General features: G+C 45.5%; 1 protein-coding gene across 3 annotated transcripts in view; it reads right to left on the bottom strand.

Moving 5' to 3' along the window:
• SPTA1 (spectrin alpha, erythrocytic 1) overlaps positions 1-23266 on the bottom strand; it is a 65596-nt gene that overhangs the window by 6000 nt on the left and 36330 nt on the right. For 2 of the 3 annotated variants that reach the window (XM_058700252.1, XM_058700253.1), the window contains exons 28-45: positions 22506-22605; positions 22194-22391; positions 21256-21399; positions 20314-20417; positions 19545-19707; positions 19152-19283; positions 18514-18651; positions 18242-18346; positions 16739-16947; positions 15250-15370; positions 14624-14745; positions 13726-13858; positions 9955-10053; positions 8857-9019; positions 8159-8235; positions 4783-4992; positions 1330-1626; positions 170-282 (exon numbers count right to left, since the gene is read on the bottom strand). In XM_058700252.1, coding sequence (XP_058556235.1) covers positions 170-282; positions 1330-1626; positions 4783-4992; positions 8159-8235; positions 8857-9019; positions 9955-10053; positions 13726-13858; positions 14624-14745; positions 15250-15370; positions 16739-16947; positions 18242-18346; positions 18514-18651; positions 19152-19283; positions 19545-19707; positions 20314-20417; positions 21256-21399; positions 22194-22391; positions 22506-22605 — 2628 coding nt within the window. The remainder of the gene's footprint in view (positions 1-169; positions 283-1329; positions 1627-4782; positions 4993-8158; positions 8236-8856; positions 9020-9954; positions 10054-13725; positions 13859-14623; positions 14746-15249; positions 15371-16738; positions 16948-18241; positions 18347-18513; positions 18652-19151; positions 19284-19544; positions 19708-20313; positions 20418-21255; positions 21400-22193; positions 22392-22505; positions 22606-23266) is intronic. The other variant, XM_058700254.1, reaches the window with a different exon arrangement.

The following is a 23266-nucleotide window of genomic DNA, read 5'->3' as shown; positions in this document are numbered from 1 at the left end:
GCACGGACTGACTTAGAAAACCATCAATTCCAGATGAAAAACACAGACAGGATCTGGTGATTTTAGAACACCATAAATCCTGTAGGACCCCCCCCCCCACTCTCCTCAGACACGCATTTCACCCCTGTGGTGACACAGGGATCATGGGTTTGGGGACAGCACCACGCACCTGGTCTCCAAGATCCACTGAAGGAAGGCACTGGCGTTCTGCTCAAACTCCTGGCACATCTCAAAGTTCTTGACTTGTCTCTCCTCCTCTTTTTGTAGCTCCTGCTCCCGTTCCTAAACCCCGAATCACAGAGAGAAGAGTGAACGCTGAAGACCTTTCTTTGTAGTAAAATAGCTGCTTTGTAGCTATTCTCAGCTGCACATCTTCCCCTGATCTAACCTGTCTTCCAGAAGCATGTAGTACGTGCTCCTATGTCATCCCGCCCTCTCCTCGCCCCCAAAGGAGAAGGAAGCTCCCATCACGCATCTGTAAGACCAAGCCCAGTGACAAATAAGCTAGTAATAAAGGCAAATCATCTTTCTTCTCATTTGTTTTCTGGGTGAAATTTTCATTTAAATGAACATAAAAGGAGCCTTTTAAGGGAAAGCAGCCTTCCTTTAGGGAAAGGTAGTAACGAGAGTTGCCATCTAAAATTGGTGATATTTTCATGAAATTTTTCTGCTAAGCTTTTTAATATCTTCTCCAGTTTCTATGATAAATGTCATTATAGACAGACAAACACAAACACATAAAAAAAAAAGGGACTTTGGAGGTATGTATAAAATGCGTGCCTTGGATGGGGGAATTCTAGAGACTGTGGACATATATACGAACTTCGTGAACTTTCCATAGCCCATTTTTTTTAAACGTTTTTATTTATTTTTGAGACAGAGAGAGACAGAACATGAGCAGGGGAGGGGCAGAGAGAGATGGAGACACAGAATGTGAAGCAGGCTCCAGGCTCTGAGTTGTCTGCACAGAGCCCGATGTGGGGCTCGAACTCACGGACCGTGAGCCCTGAGCTGAAGTCGGACGCTTAACCGACAGAGCCGCCCAGGCGCCCCTCCATGGCCCATTTTTACAGCCACCTCCTGGAACTTGTGTTCGCCTCCCTGAATCACTGCTCACCACCCGGAGGCATGAGAGTGTCTGATCTCTGGGGCGTAGGGCTATACCTTACTGTGGACATATTTCCAACATTTTCTTAGATAGATTCCGTTGCTGTCCCAACATGGTTATTAACAGCGTCCTTTCCTTCTCAAAAGGCCCCCCAACTTGTATACTAAATTAGGTGGTCACGCTCGCCACAGCGAAAGAATGTCTCTGCCGTGTGCCGTTACCTTGGTGGTGTCATGTAGGTGCTTCCAGACCTTCTCCAGCACCTCCATCGTCAACCAGGTGTAAGGGCTGGAAGGCACGTCTAAGGCCTTAATCTGCTGGTCCAGCTCCAGCAAATAGTTGAAGTCCGACTGGGCCCCCACCAAGGAGGCCAGGAAGGCCTCCTGGTCCTTCTGCAGTTTCCGTATCTCGTTCAGGGAAACGCAGTGCACAGGCTCTGACAGGTCCTCCTTGGCGTTCTCACACCAGTGGTTGAAAGCGGAAGCCTTGTGTGCAAATTCCATGAACAGCTCCTCAGCCTGCAGAAGAAAAAGTCACCTCCATCTTGCCCGATAAAACCCCTCAGCAAAAGAGAAGACTGAGGATGTAAAAAAGAGGAATGCCCATCTTCAAATATCAGGCGGGTCAGCAACTGTGGGAGGGCAGAACGGAAACCACCGGGCACCATGTGCTCAGCAGGCGGGCAGGCGAGTTCGAGGCCTGGCGCCCTGGTTGAGAGTGGCCGAGGCCTCCGCCACCTGCACGTAAGGAGGCGGAAGGACTCTGAGCAGCGTTTTATTTTATTTTATTTTATTTTTTAATTTTTTTTTCAACGTTTTTTATTTATTTTTGGGACAGAGAGAGACAGAGCATGAACGGGGGAGGGGCAGAGAGAGAGGGAGACACAGAATCGGAAACAGGCTCCAGGCTCCGAGCCATCAGCCCAGAGCCTGACGCGGGGCTCGAACTCACGGACCGCGAGATCGTGACCTGGCTGAAGTCGGACGCTTAACCGACTGCGCCACCCAGGCACCCCTGGAATATCTTAATACTAATCTTTCTACTTAAGAACATTTCCCATTTATTTAGGTTTTCTTTAAAAATTTTCAGCAATGTTTTATAGTTTTCTATGTACAAGTCTTTTACCTCCTTGGTTAAATTTTATTCTTAGGTATTTTATTATTGTAGACGCTATTGAAAATAGAATTACATTCTTCCTTTTTTTTAATTTTTTTTTCCAACGTTTTTTATTTATTTTTGGGACAGAGAGAGACAGAGCATGAACGGGGGAGGGGCAGAGAGAGAGGGAGACACAGAATCGGAAACAGGCTCCAGGCTCCGAGCCATCAGCCCAGAGTCCGACGCGGGGCTCGAACTCACGGACCGCGAGATCGTGACCTGGCTGAAGTCGGATGCTTAACCGACTGCGCCACCCAGGCGCCCCTCTGAGCAGCGTTTTAACTCCGAGGGTCCAAAAGAAGCGAGGGCCATTTTCAGCCATACGATTTCACAATTTGTTATTCTGAAGTCTGTACTCCCATTCTACTGTCACACAGGGAACGTGCAAACATCAGCGTTACATGAATGCATGGACGAACGTTTGAATAAGCAAATCATTTGTGGGCTAGGCCAGTCTGTCCACCTCTCTCTGATGTCTCTTTGTCTGTACTGAGTTCTCTTCCTGCCTTCCTTCTAGAACTCGTTCAGGGCTCAGCTCGTGCTTGCAGCCCCTGCTTAAACCCAGCTCCCACCCTCTGGTCTGTACCCTTACTCCTATGTTACTGTCTGGCGTTCTCCATATGCTCTCAATGACTCTGAATTCTCTGAATTTCTGAACAACAGAAATAGCATGGATTGTTCCAAACACTGGTGATCAAAACTAGTTTTGGATTTAAAATGTATCATAGATTTGGGGCACCTGGGTGGCTCATTCAGTTGGCCATCCGACCCTTGATTTCGGCTCAGATCATGATCTCGCATTATGGGATCGAGCCCCATGTCCAGCTCTGTGCTGACAGAGTGGAGCCTGCTTGGGATTTTCTCTCACTCCCTCTGCCCCTCCCGCATGCTCTCTCTCTCTCTCTCCTTCCCTCTAAAATACCCACATACATACATACATACTCAGAAGTTTATACTTCCCAAGAGATTTATTTTAAGCAAATATGAAAATGAGTTTTCATCCCCAAATATGGAGGTTAAAGAGGAAAACATTGGCCTAAATGGAAGGGAGATTACGAACCATTACACCATTACATCTTACCCTGTACTCATTTGGGCAATGTATATGCTAAAGATAGACCAGTACAGAGAAATTGACTTGGCTCCTATACAGGAAATAAAAAAAAAAAAACCTATAAAGTATTTCGTATTATTTTTGTAATATTCTGGATCACCTGAGTATTTTACAAAGATTTTATAATCAGAAAATAAAATAGCAAATCTCTTTGCAGTTCAAAAATTAAGCTAAATAGAATCAGAAGGTAAAGCATCTTTCTATCTAGAATGCATATATGTGTGTAAGGTTGCCCCCAAATTGATTTAATTTTTCACTTAAGATTTATTTCTGTAGGTTCCATACCAACAGAGTAGTTAGCTAAGCATCCGGACTGACTGATTTTTGTCCGTGCGTCTGTTTCCTAATTCCCCTGCCTGCCTTAACTTGCTGCCCGGTATAATACTTATGGCCTAGGAGTGCTCAGTAATGTCACTGACCATCCTGACTTCCTTTTATTATTGGTATTTTTTATGATCAACATCCAATACCCTAGCGGCCACCACTAGAAAGAACATTTTCATCACTTATACCTACATAGAACTTAGTGGTTTGCGCTGCATTTTCAGATCCATTATCTCTTAATAGTCATAACAGACCAGCAGGAAACAGTCGTACTATGATCCAATTTCATAAATGGCGGGATCAAGGCTCAGAGATGTTAAGGGACATATACAAGGTCTCCCAGCCAAGAAAGATCAACACAAGGTGGGAACTCAGGTTTTACTGGTTGAGTGCTCCTTGTGTCTGGGCTAGAGAAAAGCCCAAGGACAGCCTTACCTCCCGCCTGTCTGTTTAGTTCTTTCAAACACTAGGACCTTTCACCCTTTGACCCACCTACTTCTTCTACTACATGTGCCTGGCTTCTCTCTCAAGTCAGCTGGACAACTGACAAGTCAGTCTTAAAAGAAACAAACAAACACACACACAAACAAACAAACAAACAAACAAAAAACACAACCTATCAATCTAAAAAAAAACCCAGTAACTTCTTATTCAGTAAGAATGCCAGGGCGCCCAGGTGGCTCAGTCGGTTAAGTGTCCAACTTCGGCTCAGGTCATGATCTCATGGCTGGTGGGTTCGAGCCCTGCATCGGGCTCTGTGCTGATGACTCGGAGCCTGGAGCCTGCTTTGGATTCTGTATCTCCCTCTCTCTCTCTCTCTCTCTCTCTCTCTCTGTCCCCTGCTCATACTCTGTCTCTCCGTCTCTTAAATAAACATTAAAAAAACTAACAAAAAATTAAAAAAATAAGAATGCCTTCCTGATCCTTTCCACGCACTCACTCCAATGTCTCTAGATTACCCAAACAGGGTTTCCAGTATCTATTTCTGGATTCCATGGCTAATAGAATATACAGATAGTGGACGACTGATTATGGCTCATCTCTCTCTCTCTCTCTCTCTCTCTCTCTTTTTTTTTACCTTCTTTAGGGGAAGCTGCTTTTCCAGCAAGTTCTGTCTGTGGGCTGCAGAGGCTTCCAGCAGCTCCCCCCAGCGCCTCAGCAGGGCAGCATGACGCTCCTCAATGGCTTTGGTCTGGCTATGCTGAGCGGCCACCAACTGGTCCTTGAGGTCAGTTATCTCCGACAGCCTGTCTTGCTGGAAGCTCTGTAGGCTGGCGTCCAGCGTGTCCTGGGAAAGACCCAGACAGAAGCTGTGAGCGGAGATACAACCCAGATTCCCGGGGCCAGTCACACCTGGGTTCTACTAGATCTTTTATCATGGACAAGACAAGGTCTAGGAAAGGATTAGAGTGATGACCAAGCAGAAGGAGACGTAACTTCGAGTCTTAAGTGAATGTCTGTGGTTGGAAGTATGGCTGAGTTTGAGTGGATGTGTGTTTTATAACCAGACCTTAGGGTAGGTGTAATATTAATATTAAGGGAATACGGGAGCATGGGACGATCTTCTGCATTTTTTGAGTCAAAACTAAATGCTTCCTCCAGCTCGTATCCTTTCTAAGACTCTTTTGCATCCTCTGTTAGGTTTTGTGCTCTGATTGGTAGCAGACAGCTCACTATCAGAGATCTTGGAGGTATACACACCGACAACAGACGTCTTGCGGGGCTCAGTTAGATCACGATTCATGGTGTGTGTGTGTGTGTGTGCGTGCGGTGTTGAAATCAACGTCACAAAGTTCTGGATACTGAACTTCCAGATTTAATAGGGTGGCTTGCATATGATTAATTCTCCCTTTGAGAATAACTATAACTGCTGGATAAAAGCACAAAGCATCAGCTGTTTGAAAGAGAGCAGAATGCAACTCAGGTAACGACACCTCAAAGGATCAAAATTCTAGAGAAGAGGAAACAGTATTAAGGTCAGAGTAATATTCTCTGTCACCTTTCCCTATGACATGCAGCCCTCACAGGCAAGGGTTGAGGGCAACGCAGCTGCTCCGAGCTCTTGATAATCTCAGGAGGCTAAAGAGACAGTTTCTGGGGAATTGGGCAGCCAGGGTGGAAAACGAACTGCAGAAAAATAGGTTCGATATTCTGTCTGTTTTCTCCTCCAGACGTCTACAGATTCCTAAACTGCACAGGCCAGGAGTCCTAGAAGCCCAGCAGAAACAGTAGCAAAAAGTCAAAGATGCTAAGTAGGCTCCTTGCTAATCTCACAGCACTGAGTTGAAAACACAAAGAGGGGAAGCCCCCCTGAAAGGCGTTTAGTTAAACCCTTGAAAGGCCTGAGTAAGAGCCAATGAAAAAAAGGCAAGTCCTCACCCCAAAAAATAAAATTATGTCTCATATCATTTCAGTCCCTGACCAAAAAGTAGGGGTTGGATGGGGGATGGAAGTGTTAAATCATAAACATAAGTAAATATTCATCAGTTACATTACTTTAAATGTATATAGACTCGGGGTGCCTGGGTGGCTCAGTTGGTTGGGCGTCTGATTTCGGCTCAGGTCATGATCTCATGGCTCATGGACTCGAGCCTCGCATCAGGCCCTGTGCTGACAGCTCGGAGCCTGGAGCCTGCTTCGGATCCTGTGTCTCCCTCTCTCTCTTCCCCTCCCTCACTCACGCTCGGTCTCTGTCTCTTTCTCAAAAATAAATAAACATTACAAAAATTTCAAGCGTAAATAGACTCACCCCTCCAATAAAATGATCAAATTAGATAAATAAAGTAATCCTCACTGTGAAATTTATAGCAGACACATCTAAAATACAAAGATACTCTGCACTTCCATGTTTATTGCAAAATTGTTTGCATTAGCCAAGATATAGAAACAACCTGAATGTCCATGAACAAATAAACAGACAAAGAAGATGTGATGTGATGTGATGTGATGTGATGTGATGTGTGTATAAAATGGAATATTATTCAGCCGCCAGATGGAAGGGAATCCCGCCATTTGTGACAATTTGGATGAAACTTGAGAGCGTACATTAAGTGAAATAAGCTAGACAGAGAAAGACAAACGCCACTTGATATCACTCACAAGTAGAATACAGAAGAGCTGGACTTAGAGAAACAGAGCAGACTGGTAGTTGCCATGGGCTGGAGGGTGGGGAAGATGGGAGATACTGGTCATAGGATACAAACTTCCAACTAAATGATTGACTAGTTCTGGGCATCTCACGTAGAACACGATGATTACAGCTAATACTCCTGTGTTATACACCTAAACCTTGTTAAGAGAGTAGATCTGAAATGTTCTCAGAAGAGGCAATTATGTGATGGGAGGCAGGTGTCAGCTACAAGGGTAATCATTTTGCATTCTATACATGTATCAAATAAACAACAAAAATTATAAATATAAAGACATAAATGTAAAAAAGAAAACAACCAAAGGATAGAAATATGGACTGCAAACACTAAACAAACAAACAAACAAACAAACAAACAAAAAACACTGGTACTCTAGATTGTGAAAAAGTAGACTTTAAAGCAAGAAATGTTATTAGAAAGAACATTTCATAATAAAAAGGATTCAGTTCATCAAGATGACTCATAATTCTAAATGTCAACACAACCTTTAACTTAGCTTCAGAATGTATAGAAATAATGGAGCATTTAAGCAACATGATTAACAACTAAAACCTGACAGGTAACAAAAAACACTGGAAAGTACACATTCTTTTCAACTGGACATAGACTATTCACCAAAACAGACTATTTTCCGGATGTAAACCAAGCTTCTAAAATGATAGAGGGTGTGTTTTTAAAACAAAGTGGAATTAGACAAGATATAAATGTCAAAAAAGATAGTAAGAACATTTCCAAGTGTTGGGAAATTCAGCTAAATACAATAGGGGATAACCAATGGGTCAAATAAGAAATTAGACAGAAGCATTTTAACTGAGTGAAAATAACAAAAGTAACATATGAAATTGTGAGGTGCTGCTAAAACTTTACTTACAGGGAAATTCATATCCTTATATCAAAATATTAGAAAAGGAGTGGCTAAATATTTGATAATCTAAATAAATATCCACCTTGAGAATTTTTTAAGAAAGAAGTTCATCCCAAGGAAAGAAAAAGAAAATGAGAAAGATATAAAAAGGTATGAGTGGGATAATATCCAAAGATATAACAGAGAACAATAAAAAAACCCCTAAAGTTGGTTCTCTGATAAAAATGATGCACACCCAGCAGCAGCAAGACTGAGGCGAGGGAGAGGGAGAAAAACACTAGCAAATTATGCATATGGGAAAGAAAAAGAGGAACAATATTGCAGGTCCTACAGACAATAAAACCACAGAATTTGGGAATGGAATAATCCTAGTGTTCAGCTTCCATGCACGTGGGCTGTGGTCACCATGGGCACCTGCCCACGAGCAGCCCTGTCCTTACCTGCTTTGCCAGGAGAGCAAGTGATGCAGCGAGGTCTGTATCATTGCCATTGGTCTTCAGACTTGCTTCCTTGTCAGCTAGAGAGCAAAGACAATTAATTAGAGGGGAAACACGGTTGCTCCTGAATCAGCTTTGGTAAGGAGAAAAGGAATATTCCCTACAAGCCATTAGAGAACCTCCTGACTCCCGGAGTGAGTCATTTATTGGAATATGGGAGCAGTGGGGGGCTGATGGGTGGTCTCTCTGGACTTACGCAGTGCAGCCCTGACTGAAGCTGAGCTGGGACCAACACTTCTGGGTGGTTTGGAAAACAAAGGAAAATTGCAGATCAGGCATGAGTTAAAAACAATCAAACACGCTATTTTTTTTTAGAATGTTCTGCTATAGCTCTGCCCTTCTGAATATCACATGCGAAATCACCAATTCCCCAAAAATGTGTTTTATGGAATTCTGGTCCTCAGTCACCCCTCAGCATGTTTGTGTGTGTGTGTGGGGGGGGGGGGGGGATGAATGTGTGTGTGTGTGTGTGTGTGTGTGTGTATGCACATGTGAGTGTAAATATGTCCAGAAAGGGTAGGAGTGAGTAATGAGGGAGCATCTCTTTTCTCACCAGAAGCGAGAAAACTGCAGAATCTTTCTACCGATGGAATTTACCAGCATTTCTCACACCCAAGGACCTTGGCCTTCACATGCCATACCTATCCAGGCCTCCACCACATCAGCCTTCCAGTTGAACTGCTGCAAGTCATAATCATCTTCCAACTGCAACTTCCAAGCAGCCATCGCCTTAGCCAGAGAAGGGATCTTTTCGGTCAGAATCTGTATCTTGGTGGCTACCTTCTCCGTGCGCTGACTTTTCTCCTGAGACACCAAGATGGAGAAGAGAAGGAACAGATACACATTGGTGGATGTCCATGGCTAGAAGTTGAATTCTTCAGTATGATAAAAAGGTGGCATCTCTCTCATTACAAATACGTAACTATTCTCCTCTGGGTCGACTGCAGTTATCGTATTATTGTATTTTTCATCCGTGCCGGGATGGTTACTTCCACTCTAGCATTTAGGAGATCTTCTCGTGTGGGGCCACATGAGTGTGACTTTCTTAGCCGGAGTCCCCTCTGTTTAAGGATCTTTGTATAGTAGTTAGATCAGTGAGAGTTTATAAAAACAAGCATTTGTACCAAAGAATGATTCTCAAATTACAAAGGGGTTTCAGTGTGGTCCTCTTCCCTAAAGGCGCACAAAGAACTTCTTTATGTTTTTACAATACTCTATAACCAAAGCACGTGATAAGATGTTTATAAATGTCTTACAGTGAGTAAGAGGGTCAACAGAGGATTTAAGGAAATCTGAGAGATATGCCTGTAAGAACTAGAAAAAAGAATTTCCAAAAAACAGCGACTGAACAGATAATTATGTGCTCAGAACAAAAATAAGATAGCTAGGAAGAGATTATTAAAATTCAATGTGTGGGGGTGCCTGGGTGGCTCAGTCGGTTGGGCGTCCGACTTGGGCTCAGGTCATGATCTCATCGTTTGGGAGTTTGAGCCCCACATTGGGCTCTGTGCTGACAGCTCGGAGCCTGGAGCCTGCTTTGGATTCTGTGTCTCCCTCTCTCTCTGTCCCTCCCCCACTTGTGCTCTGTCTCTCTCTATCAAAAATAAATAAACGTAAAAATATTAAAAAAATAAAATAAAATAAAATTCAGTGTATGGTTTTAGCACTGCTCATGATTCTGTATTTGGACCAATCCCTTTTGGAAAATGATCTTGGCCTGGAATCCCTGAAGTACTCACCTTATTTAAAATATCTTCTCCTTGAGCACACACATCTTGCAGTCGGGTCTCATGGACAGCAAAGTCATTTTCCAATGCTTCGTGCTTCTTTAGCAAGCTCTGTGGAAATGAGTCCGTGAGAATCGACAAATCCAAGCCTGGACAGTCTAACCCACCCATATTCTGACTCCCGTTGATGCAACTCACAGGAACGATTTGGCTACGCTAGGGGGGCGTCCACTTTTTCCTACACAGTGCCACTAAATGCCTCCCCTAAAGCTCTCCACTTGCCAAACAGGGCAATCCTACCAGAAAAGAAAGAAGTGAAAGAATACAGTGACACTGTTTCTAACTTACTAGGGTGAACATAAGCTTCTCTGGACTTTGGAATAAGAGTGTTGGTCAAGGTAATACACACAGATTCCTCCATTTTGAAATGTACATAATTCCATGAAATGTTGTATCTCACAGAAAAAGAATAAGTATCATCCTATACTAAGAGTAGACATAAAGGCAGGTAAAGAAGGCCCTGAGCTGTTTTGAATCTCAGTCTTGAACTTCTCTGGGTCTAACTGCTGCTGGTAGGATGGGGAAAGGAGTGTGGACAAAGCCCAGAAGGAGTGAGTCTCCTCCTTCTTTGTATTCTCCCGAGTGTTTTCCAGACAAGGCAGCCCTGCCCACCACCACCCTCCATCCATGAGGGCCTGGGCTGCCTCGGCTGCCTCCTCCTGGTCCTGTCCCCAAAGCACCTGCCCACTTTTCCTTCTATACCACATACTAGCCTGGGCCAACAGGAAGAAATGGATTTTGTGTGACTAACACGCTTTTTAACTGCCACATTTTGCAAACAAAAGAATTTCAGGATATAAGGTGTTCTTAGGCATGGTTATTTCTTTAAATACAAGATGCACTGCATGATATTGGATGACTGTATATTTCATCTTTATGCAGAAACTGTACATGGAGATTGGATACGGATCCACAATATAAGATAGACTGATTTAGCCGTGTTTTATGTACACACAATATATGAAATAAAGTCTCTTTAACCCCATCTCCTTCTGTTTCCAATCTCTTTTCTGTGTTTCCCCTTGGACACTCTGGACAGCTCAGGTGCCTCACATCTAATTCATGCTTCCTTTAAATAAAGTCTAGGTGTCCCTCCTTCAAATATATTCCTAAGTCCTAAGTAGCCTCCTCAATGTTGTGTTAAAAGTTGATAAGGCCAAAGCTTAAAACTTAACTTTAAATATATCTTTTATGGTTCTTGTAGTTGTAAGAAGTTGATCAGAAATATCTTCTCTTCTCCTCACATGTTAAACAAAGAGAGAATATGAGATTGGGGGCAGGAAATCTAAATCCAACGACAGGTAGGCAACTCTCTTTTCTTATATTTGCCAATCTATACGGGTCCAAGAACCCCCAAACTCAGAGGACCAATTGTTTTCTTGATAAAAGATGACACAGAAAGGCTAGGTGGATAGGCATCTTAAGGTAATGGTGAAGATTATTAGCAATAAATCCTCATAAAAATCTATTCCTGGAATTTGTATATTACTGCAAAGACTTTTCATTAAAACGAGTCTTTGAATGCGATGGTCTAAGTGTACCTATTGAAAGATCAAGATTGGTTGAATGGCTTTAAAAATGTGACCCAGCTATATGTGGTCTACAAAAGCCGCACTTCAAATAGAACAGCATGAGTGGGCGTGAAAGTGACAGGCTGGCCGGGAGGGACACCTGCGGAACAAAGAGCCACTGGACAGTCACAGGCACAAAGATGAACCGCGCCCGATGCCTCATCTCAGACGACAGTGAACTCAAAACAGCTAATGGACCTAAAATGAACACGTAAATCTCTAAAGTTCTAGAAAAAGACATAGCGGCTTTTCATGATCTTGGGCGAGGCCAAACGTTTGCATTTTTGACACAGAAGCACAGAAGGTCAACAGTTAAAGCAAACAAACATTACGCTGAAGAAAATAAGGCAGCAAATAAGCACACAAAAAACTAGCCATTAGGGAAATGAATATTGAAACCACAAGGAGATACACCACACTCCTATCAGATTGTGTAAAATAAAAATGGTGACGGTACCAAATCTTGGCAAGAATGTGCTGGAAGGCGCCATCACTCACGCGCTGCCAGCGAGTGGGTAAGACGGTACGGCCGCTCTGGAAACAGTTGAACACTTTTATAGTTTTATGCATATATACTTTTTTTTACAGAACCAAATATGCAGTGATCCTACAGCAATTCGATTCCTGGACATTTATGCCCAAGGAAGGAAGACTCATGTTTACATGGAAGCCTCTGCATGGATATCGATAGCAGCTTTACTCGTAACAGCTCCAAAGTGGAAACGACCCAGACACCCTTCAACAGGTGACATCCACGCCATGACATGCCACCCGGCAATAGCACTGAATGAACTGTTGTCACACACAAGCTGAGCGAGTCACCAGGGAACGACGCTGTGCGAGAGGCCAACTGCCCAAAGTTACGGACTGTATGAGTTCATCTATGCAACATTCTTCATACGTCCAAAATTTCAGAGGCGTAGAGTAGATTAGGGGTTGCCTGGGGTTAAGGGGGGCAGAGGGAGGAGGGTGTTCTGCAAGATGGTGACGGTGACGTGCTGCCTCTTGACTCTGTCAGTGTCGAAGTGCCGGCAGGTGTTACCACGGGAGGAAACTGAGTAAAGTGCCCATAGGACCTCTCTGTATTACTTCTTACAACTGCACGGGTACCTACAGTTCCCCAAACGTAAGGTTTGATTTTAAAAAGCAAAGCCTTGGGAATGTTTGATACGAAAGCTTAAGCCACTCATACATGTGCAGTGTGTGCACATGTCCCAGAAGACGTTTCAAACGAGAGGAGTTAGTGGTGGGGATTTCATGCCACGTGCAGGTTTTAAGTTTTCCATCGCCAGTGTGAACCTTCCCTTATGTCATCACGTAAGAGTGAATGAATCTCCACAGAGACTTCTCGGTAAATCCCTAAGTTTTAAGGCTACTAGGCAGAGACCTCAAGGTCCCAAGAATATCATTATCTTATGATCACCTTCTCAAAAGCTCTAAAACTCCATCTTAACTCAAGATCACATGGACCACTTGGTCATTTCTTGATTGGAAAACTCAATACTGTATTCACAAGGGTGTCTCTAAATTATAGCACTAGTCTACCTGCCAGGTCGCCCTTCTAAAATTTGATTTTCTGGAAACTGCAACCAGTGGCCAGGCATGAGAATGTTTCCAGTTACGCGTAACATTAGTATTTGAGGGAATCTTTAGGAAACCTACCTCTGTGAGGGAAGGCCTGTAAGCATGAAGGACTGAACTCACGAATCATGGGATTGAGACTTGAGTCCTGTCTTCACACCCGATTGATTCTGTGATCTTGGGCAAGTTGCTTGCATCCTCGGACCTTGATTTTTCATATTTAAAATTGGCAGGAGTACCCATATTTCCGTCATCGTTTCCTCCCACCAGGAGAACGATTCTTTTCATTGGTGAAAATGTTGACTACTTAAGAAAAGATTTAAATCAGGGGCATCTGGGTGGCTCAGTCGGTCGAGCGTCCGACTGTGGATTTTCTGCTCGGCTCATGATCTCACAGTTCGTGAGATTGAGCCCCGCGTTGGGCTTTGTGCTGACAGCATAGAGCCTGCTTGGGACTCTCTCTCTGTCTCTGTCTCTGTCTCTCTCAAAATAAATAAGTATGCTTTCTAAAAAAAGAAAGAAAATATTCAAATCCAAGGGAAGAAAATCGATCGTTCAGCCTGTTACTCACCTGAGTAGCGGCCAGTGTGTCCCCAGAACCCCCTCGGGCAACCATAGCTTCCTTTTCACTGATCCAAGCTTCTTCCTCCTCAGCATTCTCCATGAACTTCAGGTATTCTAGGGATTCTTCCAGTCGGAGCCCTCTGCAACAGGGCAGTGAACCCCAGTGAGGATGGGGAGAAGTCAGCACGCGGGGGGACTATGCTGAGCAGCACAGTCGCACGAGGCAGACGCACAGGACGATCTGATCTGAGCTCCTGTGAACAGGGGGAGGCCCTGACCCCAGAGGTCCTGTTCTGTGGCATCTCCTGCTCCCTGGGAGTCTTTGCTGCTGGGAGGGAGCCTCGTCCAAACACGAGTGCCCAGCTGGAGAACAGCACCAGTGAGCTAAGATCTCTTTCTATTCTGTGTGCTGCCTCTTATATAGTGAAGACACCTCAAAAAGCAAGATGTTTCCTTCTACTCCCCAGCAAGACACATCTTCTTACCGCCAACAGGTATGGAATTATAGGCAGAAATTATTTGCTTTGGCCATCTGGCTACAAGGGAGGAAATCTACCCCTCGTTCTTTGCTTCCTAGGGGCTGCACAAAGCGCCAAGCCTGGGAGCGGGGTGGGTCATACAAAGTAAAACAGACCCGGGGGCCACAGCCCGGTGAGAAGGATGGCTGGCATGTGGGGACAACCACGATAGCCGTGAGCGCAGGAGCCGGCGGGTGGCGAGGCCGTGGCGGTGGCAGCTGCCTGGCCTCTTCCCCGGGGCAAAAGGGGGCAAGCTGAGTGGAACACTGACATCTGGACAGGGACTTTGAAGATCAATAGAGACGGGGGGCTGGGGAGAGCAGCCAATGCTAAGCCCAATACCAACAATCCAGGAAGACAACGGCCTCCGTCCGATCCCCAACTCACCGAGTGCTGGCCAACTCTTTGAGCTTCTCCCATTGTTGAAAAAGATGGGTCAGGCGCTCCTGGATCTCCTCTCGCCCCACAGCAGCCTTGTCTCCCAGCCTCTCTGCCGCGTCCAGAATATTCTGAAGGACACACCCCCATGTCACACTACTCCACGGTCTCTCTCTCCCTCTGTCTCCATTTAGTCGTCGTTCCCCCCAGCAAGGTACCCGGCCCTTCCGACCCTCCACATCATTTACAATCTCCAGTGCTCGCACCAGGCTACACTCTATGACCCGCTTTCCGGATTATTCACGGTCGCAGGGTGACCCTGCTGCCGAGCCAGACCCAGACTTGTCTCCTTCCCTTATGGCTCGGCTCAAGTACAGTTTTCCCAGAGGTCCCAGCCTGCATCCTAACACCAGCAACGGTGCCTGGGGTGTTGAAAGTGCCCCTTCCAGGGGAAAACATGGGTCTCCGCACAGACCCCTTCTGTCCCTAGGGGGCAACAGGCAGAGGAGGGAAGCACACCTGTGAACTCCATGCCCAGCTCTCTGTGTGCCCGCAGGCCACCTCCGCGTGAGGCAGCCTCACCCCGCTTGTCTGCGGCACGAGGGAGGGCTTGAGATCGCCTCCACTCTTCCTACCTGGATGGTGGGTTCGTGTGCCTGCAGCTCCCCTGCCAGGCGCTTGTGCTTCCTCAGCAGGTTCTGAACGCCCTGCAGGTCCCTGCCGTAGTCCTGGGAGCTCACTCGTAACAGCTTCTCCCTGGGACCAAGGAAGGAAACCCCAAATGCAGTTTAGACGTGTGAGGCCATCCGAGAGCGAGGGTTTTCGAAGAGTGGGTGTGTGGCTGGGGGGTGAGGAGGTGGTAAATTCCGGTAACCACAAAGGTATTTGGTGCCAGAGGCTTTCTGCCAAGCTCCCGACTTAATCCAAACACCAAGGAAAGTAACACACTGGGGGCGCCTGGGGGGCTCGGTTGGTTAAGTGTCCGACTCTCTTGATTTCGGCTCAGGTCATGATCTCATGGTTCGTGAGATCAAGCATCTGACTCTGTGCTGACAGGGCAGAGTCTGCTTGGGATCCTCTCTCTCTCTCCCTCTCTCTCTCTCTCTCTCCCCCCTCTCTCCGCTTGTGTGCTGTCTCTCAAAACAAGTAAATAAACATTAAAAAAATAACATACTGATCCCCACCATACCCACAGCTGTAAGAGCCTTCCCTTTCATTCTCTTGCCTGCCTACTGGCACACCTTTTCTTCTTTGCTCAAGAACATACGCTAATGATTGGTTTTCAAAAACATTAATACATACATATCAATGAAGCCATGCACATACATGACTTTCATGGCTTTATTATTTTTGTCTACTAATATCAATAGTGAACTTAGGTAGCATGGGTGTAAAAAGTTGATACTATACGAGTCATGGCAGTTGGATTGCTTCCAAGTGAACAACGTTTGAACATCGCCACAAAGCACAAGACAGGGCTACGTAGACAAGATCATATTATCTCATTGCTTCTAAAGCTTTCTAAGATGTTCTCCATGCTGCCCTATATACAACACTTCCCTCTAAGTCATTGATTACCAGCGAGAATCAACAGGTTTGTACGAGAGGAGCACGAGGAGGCAGGTTAAATGGGAAGTCGGGAAAATAATTTGATTTACTAAGATTTCCCCAAGTGTACTTTTTACAACGAAAGCAGAATTAGTAACAAACCCATGGCAGGTCCTGTGTCCAGTTCAGTGGCACCTTCGAGTCACAGGATAAACGGGGAATAAGGACAAGGATGTCGCCAGCTGAGTAAGCTGTAAAGGCCCAGCTGTCTCATTCTGACATCGCACACACTGTGAACCCTCTAGAACAAACACACAAGGTTTCTTAATTTTGTTCCCAGAGTGTACGTGAATTGCTCCCTACTTCTCCAAGCCTGCCTCCTTCTGCCTGCATCCAGTGAAGGAATTTGAGAAAAAGGAAACCAGTGTTAAATTTAGGCTAAGGCAGACATGATTAAGAAGTACTATCAACTTTGAGAAACAATGACGCGTTTCATTTCAGCAGCAAATGGGAACCTGTTTAACAGATCATCTATTCTCCTGGATCATTCACACAGTGTGAGTTGGTAGTACATACTCTATCCACGATTCCTCATCGTCTAGATCCTGGAAGAACTGGAACAAGGCATAGGCCTCTTTCAGCGTCTCGTGGTGTGCAGCCGCTAAGTTCCGGACATTCAGGAAGCGTTCATTGACATTATCCCTTTGCTCCACAATCTGGTCAACATTGAAAGTCCCACTGGAGAGCAGACGAGTTGCTGATTCATTCAGGTCCTTGAGAGCATCCTAGAAAGTGCAGGGGTGCTCAGTGAACGGAACCCCACAGGCTTTGAGTACATTCTGGATTTCAACTACCACTGGTTCGTGTTCGAGGACTGGGTGGAACAGATTGCTTTTGAAGATAATTTGATGATACGCCCTTTTAACTCAGATGGGATAAGGGTAAAGACAGTAACAAGACTATGTTCCTTAAACCGTACGTTTTGCCTGCTGGTGTTCTGCTTTGCATTTTCCTCCTCTCCCCAACTGGAAAATGAGTGTGAGTAAGTGTGTCTCCAAAGAGGACTGTCCTCTTCACGGTAGTCCTGGATTTGGCAGATGGATCCATAGGAGTATTCAAGAACAGCTACACGACCATAACGTCCCTAGGCTGGCCACATTGGGAACACACCCAGCCTGTTCTGCCTGTTTTTCTGCCCTTTTAGCGATGTCGATGTCGTGGGGGAATATCATCGAGTCCTAAAGATCTGAACTTAGAAAGCATTTGACTTCTTGCCCTTCCTGTGCATATCTCTGCCGCGAAATAAAATCGATAATATAAAATTCTTCAGTATGAGCAGTGTCCTGGTGGCTCAGTCGGCCAAGCTTCCAACATCGGCTCAGGTCCTGATCTCACAGTCCGTGGGTTTGAGCCCCACGTTGGGGTCTGTGCTGACAACTCAGAGCCTGAAGCCCCTTTTGGATTCAGTCTCTCTCTCTCTCTCTCTCTCTCTCTGCCCCTCCCCCTCCACGCCCTGTCTCTCTCTCCTTCAAAAATAAATAAACATTAACAAAAATTTTTTAAATTCTTCAGTATGAAATTAATACCTGCCAACCTGTTTATCGTTGCTCCCAAGACACATATCTGCTTGATACTGGAATGCACTAGAATTCTCCATGGAAATTCCAGAGTGCATATTTAATTCAACTTCATTGCACCTGATATCCCCTTCTCATCTTTTTGCCCTCTGTAATTATGTAAAATAAAGTTGCAGTTTCTTTCCAAGACAGATCGAATATGAACTTTGGAAGATAGTGAGTTTATATGCGTGCATCGTTCAAAGGTAGACACGATAACTTTAGGCCCCTCTTTCTGGAGCCTTAAAATCTACAGTTTCATGATAATTGGTTAGCAGTGATCATTGCCACAGCTCTGCAGCTCATGAATTTGACCTGACAGTAACGACTGCTGGCTGAGGACACTAGTCAGTTTTGGTCAGGTTTGCCAAGAAAGCGTTCCCCAACAGCCTCCCGAGATGAGGGAAGAAAGCCAGAAGCATTTGCATTCAGCCAACAGGACTGAGATTCCAACACCACCTACCTCTCGGGCCGACATCTCCGTTTCCAACAGCTGATGTTTCTTGAGCAAGTTTCCGGCCGAAGCCAAATCCCTGGCCTGATCTTTCATGGCCAGCAGTGTCTCTGCCTGGAAATAAAGGGATATGTAGCGAAGCTTCCAGATGAAGCCTGTCCTTAGGGAGAACAACATTAGCAACCATGTCCCCCAACTTTGCCCAAGAGAGTCAAGTTAAATCCATTTAACTGGCAACATTTACTAAGCTCCCGTGCCCCCGCCCTTCCAGGTGCAATTACCTCTGAGAGCCAGAACTTAAAGTCCTGGATGCTTGTGTTGAACCTCTGTTGGCGACTCGCCTCATCGAGCTTCTGTCCTTTGTCAGCTGTTTTCTCAAGCAGGTAGTCCCACTGTCTCTGCACTTCCTGAAGTTGTTTCTGACCCAAAGAAATCTGGGGGTTACTATGGTCTTTAGGATCCTGAATCCTGTGACAATGTGGAAGGCTTCGGTAGGGGGCTAGGAGTTAGGGCTTAGCCAAAGTCGGCCGGCACTGGAGGGCCATTTTAAGCCAGTCGTGCTCAATCTGGGTAAAGAACAGCAGGTGCTGGGAGGAAGTCTGAAGAAAGGGCCCTGGGTTGCTCCCACAGACTGATGCCTAAGTGGCAAAACCCTCGGCAGGAAGGATAGAAGATGCTAAGCCAGTACGATATCACTTGGGCATTAAGTCTGAGGCTTTCTCGGAGCCCTAGGTCCTGGGTTTGATGAAAGTGGTAAGGTCTGAGCCTCACGGTTTTCTCACTTCTTTTGTGTGGCAGCGGAGGGAAGACCGGTAACCACAGAACACGCTCCACATTCCTACCCACAGAAACTCTGAAGCGGGAAGAGGCTTCTCCTCATGTGCCTTTTAGCCCAAACCATCCTGAGCAGAACCCTTACCCTCACGGTTTCTTCATTGCCATCACATGCCTGCCGCTCAATCAGAGAGTTCCCCAAGGTGAGGACTCCCTTCACCTGCTCAGTTCGGCCGTTGACCTCATTTTCAAAAGCCTTGTGCTTCAGGTATTTCCTCTGAAAGGAAATCAGAAACTAAATCACCCTGGAATCTAGGGAAGTGAGATAGATGCATTCTGGGTAAAAGAAAAGAGTGAATGCGCTGTCATAAATAAGGTGGTGACTTCTGAAGGACTCACCCCTTCACGTTAGACTCAGATGCCCCTGAGGGCAGGGCAGGGATCTCAACCATTAGGAAGAGTTGAGTGTTAGGGAGATACCCTGCATCCAGAAATCTGGGGATGCCAGAGTTTTCCAAGATTCCCATTTCGAACTTGCCTGAATGTTGGTGGGATCTTTGTAGGATTCATCACAGGCCGTGGGCAGCATCTCACCGATCCATTCCTCCAGATCCTCGAGGTCACGGTAGAATTGTTTGAGGTCAGCATAGTCACCAAGTTTTGTCTGCTCAGCAACCAGTAGTTCTTTGAGAGCCTTCCATCTGGAGGAGGAGGCTAGGTCGCTCTCTGCCCTCGACCCTCGAGGGCAAATGCCCAAGTGATATCAAGCTTTGATGCCATACCCACTGATCTTGCCATTTGCCAAACTGTGCCTTCTCCTTTCATTATTTATAGACTGAAGGAGGAAGAGACTTCTCCTCAGGTGCCTTTTGGCCCCCACCATCCTGAGCAGAACCCTTACCTTCATGGTTTCTTCACTGCCATCACATGCCTGCCACTCCATCAGAAGAGTTCCCCAAGTTGAGGACTCCCTCCACCTGCTCAGCTCGGCCATTGACCTCATTTTCAAAGGTCATATATTATTATATATTACCCGTTTTATTATATTGATAGGCTTAGTTGTCACAGAATCTCATTATTTTCAAATATGAGATACAGTGGTTAAATCAGGTAATTTTTTTTGTTTTAAGTTACCTTCCATGACTTTAATTCTGTGACTCTCGATCAGAAAGGCTTCCAAGTGTCAAGACAGTTTCAGGCATTTAGAAATGAGAAGGACTCAGAGTGTGACCCCCATCCTCCATGCTAGCCAAGAGGTCCCTTCGTTCCATTTTCCTTAGCTCACAAAACACTTGCTCAGGCCTGACCTGTCCAGCACCCGTTGTAACCGAGCAGCAATCTCTTCCTTGGCATAGTGGTCATCAGCAATGAGCCGCTCCGCAACATTACCTAGCTCCGTGGTCTTCTTGTCCTGGACAGAGGAGAAGAAAAAAGCCCAGATGCCTAGAGATTAGACCTCCGGGGCAATCACAGACTCCTTCCTAGAAAAGAACAGAGACACCCTCTGTGGCTTCACACGGTGGGGGGGAACCAGAGCCAGAGGGTACATGACTGCCACGAAGGTGGATTTAAACTCAACAGGAAGACAAACATTACGAATGACACTAAGATGGGCTCTTTAGTACTGAGCTCCCTTAAAGAACAGACTCCTCCCATGGCCATCGTAGAGGGTGAGTCCTGCATTGGCTGAGATGTTGGGGTAAACAGTACTTAAAGTCACTTCCAATGCTAAAAGTTAGGTTTTAAAAGGCCGGGCTGGCAGTAAGACGTTCCGATGTCGTGTGTGACCTGGGTAAGACTAAGCCACGGTATCAAGTTGCCCTATCTACCTCATAGGTTTCTGTAAGAAGCAAACGGGAATTAAAATATTTCTAAAGAAATAAGTCATACAGAGAAAGACAGATAGCATACGTTTCACTCTTATGTGGATCCCGAGAAACTTAACAGAAGACCATGGAGGAGGGGAAGGAAAAAAAAAGTTAGAGAGGGAGGGAGTCAAATCATAAGAGACTCTTAAAAACTGAATAAACTGAGGGTTGATGGGGGAAGGGTGGGAGGGAGGGGAGGGCGGGGGATGGGCATTGAGGAAGGCATCTGCTGGGATGAGCACTGGCTGTTGTATGGAAACCAATTGGACAATAAATTTCATAAAAAAATATTTCCAAAGCATGAAACGACATGTATGTATTGGTATTTCTGTTATTATTACTAACATTTATTATTGGAACTCTTAGATTGGTTGTTATTACCTGGGCATTGATTGCTTTCTCCAAATCATCCCGTTTCTTCATCAAGGCCTCCAGACTGTCTAAGGGGCCCGCTCTCTCTGACCTCAGGAAATTCTCTCGTGCCATCATCCAGCTCTCGGCCTGATCACAGCTCCCATGGAACAACTACGGGGAATTAAAGTAGAGGTTATATTCAATCCAGGGCGCCAAGGACAGAATCTATCCTTCTCCTACGACACTGATATAAGAGATGCCATAAGGGGTGCTTATATTCTCCCAAGAAACATTCATACCATGAATCTTACCTATACTGGACCTTTCACTCTTCCCTGAAACCACATCTTATGTTTTCAAATAAGCTATAGTGTATATTTATATAGGCTCCATTCTCAGGGTGAGGTTTCCCATATGGTGTGCCTGGTGGATGCTGGCTGGTTATTTCTTTCAGACTGTCATAAACACTACCCTCACGGTCGTCAATGACCCGCTCGTACCTTCCCTCACTGGCTATAATCACTCCCTCTTCTTCAGCCTCAAAATATTCATACATTTTGTTTTATTAAGAATCATCTTACTGTGCTAGAATCGGCTGTCTACATGTCTAATTTCACTATTTAAGAAAAGGGACGTTATCTTACTAATCTTTCTGTTTCCGGGGTTTCGCACACAGTAGCGTAAGAATAAGAATCATCAACCAAACTCTCAATCAATGAATACATTATAATAATAATCACCCCATCCCATGCCAAGAGCTGACCCCCATTTTGTTTGGCTCTTCTAACAGGGATCAGAGCAGAGAACACCACAATGATGAGAATACAGGGGCAGATAGTCAAGGAATGTCCTTGTGCTTATGGGATGGTAAGTCCGGTGAAATGAGCATCTGGAGTAACCATGCACACTAGCATAGAAGGAATGGTCTGAGGCTATCCTGCTAAACGGTGTGAAGTTTGTTTTACCTGCAACTCCAGACATTGATGCAGCATCTTCTTGCGTTGATCCCAAGCTTTCTCCAAGTCACCTTTCTCTTGCCTGACCGCTTCAAGCTTTTCTTGAATTTCAGGGCTGTCATGGTGCCCACTTCTTACAAGTTCTCCGCCGAATTCCTCTAAGGCCTGGAAGGTGGGAGCCTCAGCCTCCATGTCAGCATAATGCCCCTGTGTTGGAAAACGGAAGAGACTGGTGACGCCAGTGACATCTCATCAGAGTCGTAAGATGAGGGAAGGTCGGGAGGTCATGTGGTCGGCGGCTATGGCTTTTGTAGCCCCTACCGAGTGTCGCTCCAGCAGGATCTCTGTGCCAGTTAAATCCTCAGCCAGCTCCTCTGATGATACCATGCCACCAATGCCACTCATCCAGTTCTCTAGGTCCCTAGAGAAACAGACATATTGGGATTGATAGGACGACCCTGCAGCTTGTTACAGGGCTACCTGTCCTTGGGTTTTTCCTCTCTAGAAAACATTTCTAGAGGAACACTTTCCATCTGTCTTTCTCTGCTTTGTAGGCCCTCTGCAAACAGCCCTTTCACTGTTTGACTTAATAATGGCAATCCCCCATGTTCGAAAACGTCTCTGCATGTATTATCTCTTTCAGGTCTTGCAATAATCCTGTACAGGATTCTGGGAACTGTTTTGTTGTCAGTTTGGAGATGAGGAGGCCAGCCTAGAGAATGTAAGTGATGTTCTTATGCAGTATGAGCGAAACAGACATCTGGACTGGAACCCAGACACTCGAATCCTGGACCGACACATATTCCATTACCCGTAATGATTCTTGTCCCTAAAAAGTGGATTCTTCAGTTTAAAGATCAATCTTTTATGGAATCTCAAGGAAGGCATGTCTTTGCTTTTACTTTATTCCTAAAAGAATCTAGTACGTGCTCTGCCAGCATGCACACACACACACACACACACACACACACACACACTCCATGCTGTCGATGAGACCAGGGCCCATTTCTTACTCCAATAGCAGCCAAGAGGTATGACAAGGAGAGCTAAAGTCCATCACCCCAGAGAGTAATGTCAAGTAA

Source organism: Neofelis nebulosa, chromosome 15, assembly GCF_028018385.1.
Source record: "Neofelis nebulosa isolate mNeoNeb1 chromosome 15, mNeoNeb1.pri, whole genome shotgun sequence".
In the NCBI taxonomy this organism is placed as follows: domain Eukaryota; kingdom Metazoa; phylum Chordata; class Mammalia; order Carnivora; family Felidae; genus Neofelis; species Neofelis nebulosa.
Note: the sequence above shows the minus strand (reverse complement) of the source record. Positions and strands in the feature narration are given on the sequence as shown.